Source organism: Neopelma chrysocephalum, unplaced genomic scaffold (assembly GCF_003984885.1).
Source record: "Neopelma chrysocephalum unplaced genomic scaffold, ASM398488v2 Primary Assembly neopelma1_75, whole genome shotgun sequence".
NCBI classification, from domain to species: domain Eukaryota; kingdom Metazoa; phylum Chordata; class Aves; order Passeriformes; family Pipridae; genus Neopelma; species Neopelma chrysocephalum.
Genome location: NW_020897736.1, coordinates 839913 through 850582, shown reverse-complemented (window position 1 = coordinate 850582; position 10670 = coordinate 839913). Strand labels below are relative to the sequence as shown.

General features: G+C 38.1%; 1 protein-coding gene across 4 annotated transcripts in view; it reads left to right on the top strand.

Annotated features, from left to right (window-relative positions):
- The window catches only part of LIPC (lipase C, hepatic type), a 51193-nt gene that overhangs the window by 16928 nt on the left and 23595 nt on the right, over nucleotides 1–10670 (top strand). For 2 of the 4 annotated variants that reach the window (XM_027688744.1, XM_027688747.1), the window contains exon 2: nucleotides 3790–3840. The exons of 1 other annotated variant lie outside the window; for it this stretch is intronic. In XM_027688744.1, coding sequence (XP_027544545.1) covers nucleotides 3790–3840 — 51 coding nt within the window. The remainder of the gene's footprint in view (nucleotides 1–3789; nucleotides 3841–10670) is intronic. One more of the 4 variants, XM_027688746.1, reaches the window with a different exon arrangement.

Here is a 10670-nt window from a genome sequence, read left to right as displayed (position 1 = left end):
CACATGCACAATCACCACAGCATCGTGTTCAAGCAAATGATGCTCAGCAAATATGTCCTGGGCACGTCTAGTCCCAGACTAGTACAGCACCAACAGGATTTAAACTTGGAAAGGCTCTTGCATATCTCAAAGCTACACTGACTTAATTTATGCCTTCAGATGGAGTTATCTTTCCAAGCAAAGCACAACACCAGTTAAGTCACAAGCCTCGTAGGTGTGGGAAGAAAGGAGGCAGCCCAGGAGTGCTGCTGTAATGGAATCCTGTGTTTTCACACCTACACCACCTCTATTGGATCAGCAACTGGGCAGGATTGTCCGGGCATGTTCCCTGCACGCTGGCCAAGCTCTTTATTTGCTGACACAGTCACGTCCTACAGAGCCAAGGACAAGACTAAGAAAGCTGACTCAACTGTGCTTTGCTGCCTGGGAGGTTTAGGGTGTTCAGTGCCAGTGAGCAGCTCTGGACCCCAGGCAGAAATGCTACAGTAAACTCCTTTAAATGTTTTACTGCCCAGTTATTCTCCATACATGAAGGAAACGTCAGTTCCATGAAGACCATCCAGTAGATCACAGAATAGAATCTAACAGATAAAAAGCAATTAAAATTGAATTAGAAGGTTAAGAATTTTTGACAAATTAATTGTTATTTCATTTCCACTTGATTCTAGTTGGAACTGCAAACATACTGAAGCACTGTGAGAAATGCTGCCCTGCCCTTGTGATCTCTCTTGGCATCTCTGGGATGCTTCCAGTGTGTTCTGATATACCAGGAAATACACACAAAAACATGTTGATGTGAAAATTCCACGTCAGTTAAATGTGGCAGACTAGGAAAGGTTCTGGCAAGGGTGGGTGAGCATCTCCCAGGACAGTTTTATAAAATGAACCATTATGACAGAGGTTGTATAAACAACTGCAAACCTCTTATGTCAACCAATTATTCCACCTGTCCTGAAAAGGTCTGTCCAGCTACACTGGCAGCTACAAAATGCATGTGGAGCACAGCCTGCCCATATAAATAAACTCATACTTGTGTAAGATTAAGAGCATTAGGTTTGTTAATAAAAACCAAAATAATCCCTACCTCCATTCCCAAAAAGCCTTTGTTTAGGATTAAATAAATTGCAAAGCTGCTAATAAAAGAAGCAATAAAGCTGAAAGACTGAAAAAGAATTATGCTTATGACAAAATGAACATTCATTTTAAGGAATAATTATCCCTATATTTCAACAAATGCACACCAAAAGTTGGCCACAGCACAGCTACTACTTCAGGTCTGTGCAGCACCACAGAAACAAGAATAAAATTCAGAATACTTAGAATATCAACACTATAATTACATAGCAGCATAATTACAGCTAATTACCTTAAAGGTTAGGAATGAACCTGTGTAAAATAAAGGAAATTCTTCTTTTAGTTAATGGAAGGTTTGGCTTATAGATTTGTCAGGCCCAGGTAGGGGAAAATGTATTTCTCTTTTAAAAAATAACATGCCCTTTATGTGAATCTATAGCAGAAAATTATGGGAGTTATTAAACTCACTGTAGAGGGGTAATAGATGGTTCTAATTCAAAATAAACTGAGTAGAGTGTGACTTTTGCTGCTTGCAGTGGCAGTTGTTTAGTTGAGGCAGTCTCCCATAAATCTGAGCAAAATCCATGATGCTGCTGCAAAACAAAATGAAAAACAAAGGCGACAAATAGCTTCACTTCCATTTATAACAACTGACCCAGGCCCCATGGAAAACATGTGATATATCTCCAGCTGAGAGCTGCAGGGGCCTGGGAAGCAATGATATACACCAGCACTCAGCACAGTTGCATATGGACTGTCTGTTATCAGATGTAAACTTAAAAAAAAAAAAAGAGTATCACAAAACAAAACAAAAAACCCCCTGAAAAACAGCCAAGCCTGAAATGTCAATTTAATCATTAAATGCAATCACAACAATGTACCATCAGCAATATTAGACACTGTACAGAAAATGGATCAATAGAAAATGCCTGTAAAGTGCAGAGCAGAGGTAGTTGCCCATCGCTGCCAATGACAGCAGCCAATGTGTTCCTCACAATCAATTTGATTATAAATTCTCAGGTTGTCTGTGTTGTCCAGATTGCACCAGGAACACTCAAAATAGGCAGGATAACAATCATAGCACTGAACTAAAACTGAGGTGGAGTGGGAGGGGATGTTTAAGGGTTTTTTTTCTTTAAAGCTCTCTTTGGATTTCGTTTCTTCAATTAGCTCAGTATAAGTTGGGGTTTGGGTTTTTTACTCTAATTAAATTATCATAAGCCATCTTTTGCCACTTTACACTGGCTTATCACACTCTCGATGGCTGATGGAAGTTATTTATTTTTCTTTCTTTCCTTAGGTTAAGTCACCTAAATTATTAAGACTTTACAGAATAAATAATTAAAGAAATAACTAATTTAGTACCTCCCTAACATTTCAGCAGAAATACAGTAGCATTTTCATTCACAGGAAAATACATACAATTTCTCAATTCCTTTTGAGAAATACTTACATTAACACTCCTAGAAATCAGTAATTCTAAAACCAGAAGAAAATAATGGAACCTCTACAATGACTTCACTTGCTGCATACGTTATTTTAAAATTTACATTTCTTAAACATGCCAGGTCAAATCAATTCATGGCTTTTTATTAACCTGACCTTCTTGCTGAGAAGTAACAGCTCTCAATACCAAATATCATCACCAACAGTGAGAGTTATTATCTCCATGTCTGCCTAGCTGCTTGTATGTCTGCACTTCTACCTTGTTTTCTCCTCATATTTATTCTATCCAAATCAATATGGTCATGAGTAACCATGACACTCAGCTTCTGCTAATGCTCACTGGAGTTGGAGCTATCACAATACTTTATTACCACTAAGTTGTTTGGGGTTTTTTTGTTTGTTTTTTTTTTTCCAAAACAGAGGCAAGTTAGTACTTGGAAAAGAGAACACAGCAGTAACCTTCACAAGCAAGATCTCATGTCTGCTGTGAACCACAGCCAAACTCACCTGCTCATTTATTACAAAATGACTCATTAACGAAGATTTCCCCCTAGGATCCCCCAAATCTATTGCCCTGTAGTTTTAGTCTAGTAACAACTAATTCTGTGATGAATTAGGTTCAAATATATCCTCTATTTTTTCTGCTAGAAATAAATTTTTCAAGTGTCTGGTCACACAGTAAAAAATCTTTTTTTTTTTTTTTATGATTTTATCATTCTTGAACAACTTTTTTTTTTTTAATTAAAGCTGCTATGTTAGTTTTTAAAGAAAAGAAAACAACACCCACAATTCCCTGGCTAAAAATCATCCTGTGTTCATTTCTTCTGTCATTAAAAAATAGAAAGAAAATAGTTCTTACAATCAAAATCCATGATGTGCACTATAGAGAGGAAAAAAATTCCAGCAGCATAGACAAGAGTCTGATGAGCTGGTCTAGGGAGTGTGGGTGCTTAGACTTTTGCTCCTTTGCCACTACACCATTAATTCCCACATTGTCCTAGATATCAGTATGAATGCACTTTGTATTTATTTCTCTCCTGGAGGAGCACTAGAACAGTGAATCAGTGACACAGAATGTTTCTGCTGTCATTATTCCCTGTCAGTGAAGGGCAGAATGCTGTCATTGCAGACTTCCTTAACTAAATATTCTGTGTCCAACTGTCCATGCTGGTTTCATTACACTTATGAGCCTTTGATAAACCCAAGAAAACTCTTGCCTCAATGGAGTAAAATGGGCTCTTCCTATAGATTTTTTTCTGTGTTTCTCAACACAGGTCTCCAAGGAGAACCTGAGAACTGGATGGTGTGACTGTGGCCTCAGTATGTGCCCCCTTGTCACAGGGATATGGGGTTCCTTCAGCACAATTCACTGGCCTACCATCAGCTATGAGGAAATTTGGGTTTCATTAGTATGCTGGTGATGCTGAGCTCATTTCCCATTTTTTACCAGATCAGAAATGCCATTCTACAGCCAAGATGTACACGTGAATGAGAACAAACTTGGCTGAAGCTGACTCTGCAGTCGACAAAGGCACTGCTGGCAGCTGGCATTGAAATATTCACATTACTCCAGCCTAAAAAGCCGTCTCCACTCTGAGACAATTTCTTTCATCATGCAGAATTATACTGACCAAGTTAGCAGAGGTGATAGTGAATTTGGTTTGGTTTGGTTTTTGAGTGTCAAGACATGAAGAGATTCAGAGAGACTGGAGAGTTCTCAGCTCTAGAACTTGCTCTGAGGACAGGATGAATGTTCCATGTGCAGCACTACAAATAGCATCTTTTCTGAGAAACCACACGTCAGTGTGCTATATTGGGTTGCTCTGCTGTATGACGGGGAAGATTTGAATTGCATATAGGCATGTGGATTTGCTCAGGCCACATAAAACAGCTCAATGCAACAGGAGGTTATATTTCCTAAAGCAAATATTAAACACAATATGGGATTTTTTTAAATGAGGATCTGATATGAATGTTTACTGGATATTATCATAGCTCAGAAGAGAGGGACCAGAGGGAAAAGGAAATTATGCAATGAATTGGAGAGAGGAGACAGGGAAAATAAAATGGTCTGGCAGTGTATAAGACATTATCACCTTCTGTGACTTAGCCACATAAATTATGCTTATTATAACTTCTTAAATAAAAACTTAGCTCTAGAAATTCTAGGCTGAACTCAAATGTAGTGCCAAGTAACAAAGCTGATAAATTCACCTACTTGGTGTTCCAGGCATGGCACACAGAAGTAAATAATTCTGTTTATCTTTTGACTGTGCCCAGGTTGGTCACTAGAGATGAACCAAATGATGGCTTAGAAATAAAAGAAGGTCTTGGGATCATTATAGAGTTTTCTGTAGTTTAATAAAAGGGAACAATTAGATATTATTTCTGGCCACAGATATTTGATTAATTGATATTACTGCTTGCTTTAAGGTTACAATAAAATGCATAGGTTCTGTCTATTTATAGCTAATTTCTGTACATTTGTGCTACAGTGAAAAGATTATAATGTCCAGAGTAGAACTGAACATTGCACACAAGCCAATACACCTGATCTCCATTTTAAAAGTGAAAGGAATTAAGAGCTAAAATCAGTAAGGTGAATTTCCAGAAGTTACTGAATCCTTACACTGGACGTCTCAGGCCATGAACAAACACCTTGCTCAGTCAAGGAGCACTGCCTGTAGCATTCTTCCCACTTCCATCATTTCCTGACACTTTTTGCTTTCCACTTTTATCCAACTCATGCAGTAAGTCAGTTCACATAAGCAATTTCTTTCAAGCAATATAAATCAGAATAGTTTAAACAGTTAAAATAGGTGATGTGAGGTAACCTAGCTGTTTTTCCTTGCAGCAATTAGGCAATGGTCCAATCTTGGAGCACTGGCAAGAGAACAGTAAGGGTGGTAATTTCTGTGGGAGGTGACAAAAACTTGGAGGTGGTAACCTCTTTGGTGGTACAGATGGATGCAGGCAAGGATGCCAGTCCACTGCTGTAATATGCACTGAATTAACTCAGAGGCACATTCAGGTTCTTAGATACAAAGGAAACTCTGCATCCAAATAATTTTGTTTCTATTGTTACAGAAGTTTACTAAAAAAGAAAAAGAAAAAAGTGTTTTTAAACTGCAAAGTGAATTTATATATAGTGAAAAGAAAAACTACTTCTTGAATAACCTTTAACTACTGTTTTATACAATATTTCCTCCCATTTTGTGTCTTTAATTCTTTGCATATGAATAGCAGTTCCACTTGCTTTGCCCTACAAAATATGACAGATTCTAGACAAAACATGCCAACTAAAGTCAGAAGCATGAGTTGTAGTGTTATGTGCACCACCTATGCACAATATGGTAAAGCAGCTTCTGACAAACTTGGGTAGTTAAGAGGATAATGCAGAAAGGTAATCTCCATATTTACACACTCAGGTTTCTGTTTCTCCAGTTCCTGCCTTGTCCCCACGTTCCAGAGAACTGTAGTTCTGAGATTTTGATCTGCAGTGGCAGCCAGCTGTTGCTGTATCCCATGGAGTGCCCCTGCCCAGAATATTACAGGATTGAGCCCACAGTTCAGCCTTGCCCCCTTCTGTGCCCTCACACAGCTACTTGATGCCTTCATGTGTCACATCTCCACTTTGCACAGAAGGGCTGGGACAATGTGCCACTCTGCCATGGTTCTGGTGCTTTTTGTAGGCTTGCCATGTTCAGCAAGGGCAGCTGCTCACCAAGAAGCAGAACTGGCCCTCTGGCTGTTCAGCTGAGCCACTGATCTCTCTTCTGGGTTTGAGAATGTGAGATGGCCATTTCTGGATTGATAACAAGCTGTTCCTTCCCCCCACACTGCATTCATGAGACTCTTTGGCTGTGCTGTGCTGTCAAGCAGCAGAGAGGAATGTGCTTCCAGCTCTCTTTCAAGAATCTCATTATGTTTTCCCAGCCAATTCTATGAAGTTTCACATTGGTGCCCAAATACAATTGGTTTGTAACTATTTGGAGAATTTTTAACTTCTGAGCCTACATAACTCTGTGCTAGTCAAATGAACACAGAGATTATAAAGTCAGTTTTCCAGGCACTTTCAAAGATACTTTTTCTTATGCTAATAGAAAAATAAGAAAAGGTTTAAGTGGGCTGTGTTATTTTTCACAGAACAATCTTGAGCAAATTAAAATGTAAATTTTTATACAATCACTGCTTTTGGATGACAAACCTTTTGCTTAAGTCTTTAGATGCATCCTGCCTCTGTTTGATTTCCACATTTGAAGGCTTCAGAAGAACTTGCCTGATCAGTTCTGTGATCTCTTTTCTAATTTCTTATGCTGACTTATCCGATTTCTGCAAGAGTTTTTAGCTTGCTAAGCCAACAGCAAACTAACCCAGTAGAAAGAAAAAATAATTCTCCCGTGTTGGGTGAGTGAACTGAATGAAAGGAGGGCAAGAGCCATGGCTGGACTGCTCAGGTGTGGGGAATTAGGTCCTCTGAATTCTCCATTATCACCTCCAGGGATGCACAGCTCTCAGGACCAGGGGTTCCACCCTCAACAACACTGCCCACACCTCAGGAACACCTTCAGAACCTGGGAGGGACACGTACCTAAAGACCCCAGAAATGAGGGCCAAGTACATGAAAAGGACAAAATATGGAAAACAACCTCAACTCTTCAGTTTGCTTCATGTCAGTCTACAACTGCTCAACACAAAACATGTAAATAAAAAATAAACCAACTGAAAGTGAATGTTAAAATTTTCTTCAATCTGACATACTGTTCTCAAAATTCAAACACCCACGACTACAGGAACTGAAACAACACATCAACACATCTGACCAGAGACACTCTAAATATCTGGTCACAGATACATCAATACTGAGTACCCTAGAAAAAAAATTAACAGTCATCCAGGAAATTAGTGGTTGACTTATGCCCTGAAGCATTTTGAAGGTTATCCAAACTACTGCAGCTGTTCTGTTAGCATGTCCTTCATCTGCATTAAGAAGCATGCTCTGGACCTGGAAAAAGTGTTCAGCAACGCATGGATGCACAGCAAAGATTTAAAATTGGATATTTTATGTATATTGTCTCTGAATACTAAACACTTCAACCTTCTAAGACAAATGCCCAAAGTAATATTTCATTCATATTAAATGCTGTAATAATGAGGGGAATGTCATATGATTTATCAAGTACATAAAGCATTGTAGTATTTATAAATAGTATTTAACAACAATGAATAGATTTTTTTATAAATATATAGATGTTTCTCCGTGTGTATGCACTTTAGACAACACTATGTAAGATAATTATATAAATTACATAGCTATAATGGACAATTAGGAACCCAATTATACTCCAACATATCATTATACTATTATATAGTACTAATTTACTGCCCTCTAATACATATTTACTGCTACTGGTTTCCAGATTTTTGGCCTTGGAATAACTTAAAAATCTGCAATTTTTTAAGTTACCAGGAAAAAACCCAAGTATTTCTTTCTCGCCCCAACCCAAATTTGGAATTTTGCACCCAAACCTCAAATACTGCCAGAGGCCCAGAAACTAAATTCCCACTGTCACTGCAGTAACAGGTTAAAATTGCAGCACTGTGTGCCCTTGCAGTGCTGCCAGGAGGCAGCTTTATCTCACTTGAAATTGAGATTTAAGGCTTTGAGTGAGACACAAATCACCTGCCCAGCCATCTAACTCACTGGACCTCAGCACCATGACTTTTAAAATGCAGTTTTGAACATTTTATACATATTTTCTCTAGGATTGGAATCACAGTGTGCAAAGGTGTCTGGTCTTACCAGTTAAAAGGATAAAACTCCTGAAAAAATTTTTCTATGCTGTTAATATTTCTAATAACATTTTGCATTGTCCCATGCATAAAATATTAAGTATTCCAGAAAACAATATCTTCCAAAATAGTTGTCTCAGGACTCCTGGAAAAGCCTGAAGAGCTCAGCAACACCTTAGACAATTTTGATAATGGCTCACCCCAAACTTAGACTATTAAATCTTTGTAGGACACCATTGCATGGCCCTTTTTACTAAAAGAGAGTGTTGTACTGGATGGAGTATTAGACAAATGTGCTGAAAAATGTTTTGTGAACTATGGCTCAAGTGATGGCAGCTGTTATAATCTGCACTCAGTTCACCTCTACAAGGAAAATTACAACAAAAATTGCATGACAGCATTAATAAAAATTCTAAGCTTGGTTCTATATGCAGAATCTACCTTGTAATATGTCCACAGCAAATGGTCCTTCCTCTTATAGTCTAATAGGAGGATCAAATTCCTTCAATGTTCAATGAGAAGTTTAATTTCTAGACATAGTTGCATGGAAATAACTTCTGCAAACAGTGTGCACTGCAAAGGTTTTAGAAGAAATACCTACAGGCATCCACTATGAAAGATCAGTTTGGAGAAATTCAGGATACACATAAAATGATCAAAGCCTTTTAACACCATATCAGTGAAACCATCAAACTCTTGCTTAGATGAACACACCTAGTGATTGTCAAAGCAAAAAGTCCTTATGTGCTGCAAAAACAGGATTTCCCCTCAGCTATTTTGGCTTAACTAAGGCTTTCAGACAAAAACAGTAAAAGAAAACAATTCTATAATTTAAAAAAAAAGTAATTATTAAAAAATCAAAGGACACAATGGAAAAAACCAGCAACATTTTGGAGAGGCAAGAGAAAAGGAAACAAGAAGAATGAGAGGAGAGGGTGATTAAAGCAAAATAGAGCTCCCAAGAACATATGCTTAAAAATTCTCCCAATATTTCCTCTAAGACGCAGGTTCTTTGGAGGCACAAAAATTTTAAGGGACCAGATGCCAATTCACTACTCAGAATGAGAACTTTGGATGCTTAGTCCTATTCCCTGAACTGAACAAAGGCCATTTGGGTAGACTGAGATTTAATTATACCCAGGGTAGGCAGATTCCCCCACTTATCAAGGGCCTGCCTGGTGCTGGAGAGCTGTCTCATCTCACTGTAATTGTTACTGCAGTCCTACAGCTCAAACTCATCCACATTCCCTTTTTTCTTTTCCCACTGCAACACCCAATCATCCTTCATCTCCTATTCACCCCTGCCTTCCAGGAAATACAGCAGCTACCCAGCAGTCTGGCCTGGAGGGCTGTCCCATGGCCCAACCAGTGAGTTCCACTCAGCGACATCTCCCTCTGTAATATTCTAAAGGTTCTGATGGTTTTATCTTCTCATTCTTGTAATTTTTGGGGTTTGTTTTTCTGAGCTTCAAACACACATTCTTGCTTCATATATTTCTCCTCATATTACAGAATGCTGTGATCCAGAAGTCATGCTGAATTTCTGACACAGCAAGTTGGCACCAGACAAGTGATTTCACTGCAGGATCACTCAGCAAAAAAAGCAAGGCCACAGGAATAAAATGAACTCCCACTTTCAGCATAACTACCCTAAAATATGAACCCAAAAATGTCTTATATTTTGCAAGACTGTATATTTTTTAATCAAAATTTACACCTGTCATGATGATATCAGCATATGTGAAATGGTTCCAAGGGACGTGCACATAAGTAATAGAGATTTTCTCCTGGTCCCTTTGAAATAAAACTGAGAAAAACAATGCTCTGAATCACAATGTTATAAGCAAGTACATGCAGAATTTTGAATGCTTTGATCTAGGTTTCCTGTTTAGCTCTTGTCCACCTCTTCCAGGGTAACAGCTGACTCAACTTTTTAAGAGCTGAACAGGAAAATATTTTCATATACCAAGAACATTTTCTAGCCCAAACTAGATAAAAAGTCCAAACTTCAGCAGCAACAAAATTGCAAATTAAAGCTTCAAAGATTTCAACATAAATTAGCCTAAATATGTTGTCGATCAATTCTGATTTCAATATTACTTTTTTAGTTACTGAAAATTAAAAAATATTTCCAGACGATTAATAATTCTGAACAACAGCAAATACTAACACCGATAATTTGGATGTAAATAGGGAATGAAAAATTTTCAACTGAAATGTTTTCCAAAAGCTGTTATTTTTCACGAGTCAGTTTTGTTTTAAAAAACAGCCGAAATCTAAGTCAAAAGTAACCCCAGGGAGCTCCACACCAAATAAGAGTGGCTGTAGGGGATGAAACCCAAGGCCCTTCTAGTTCA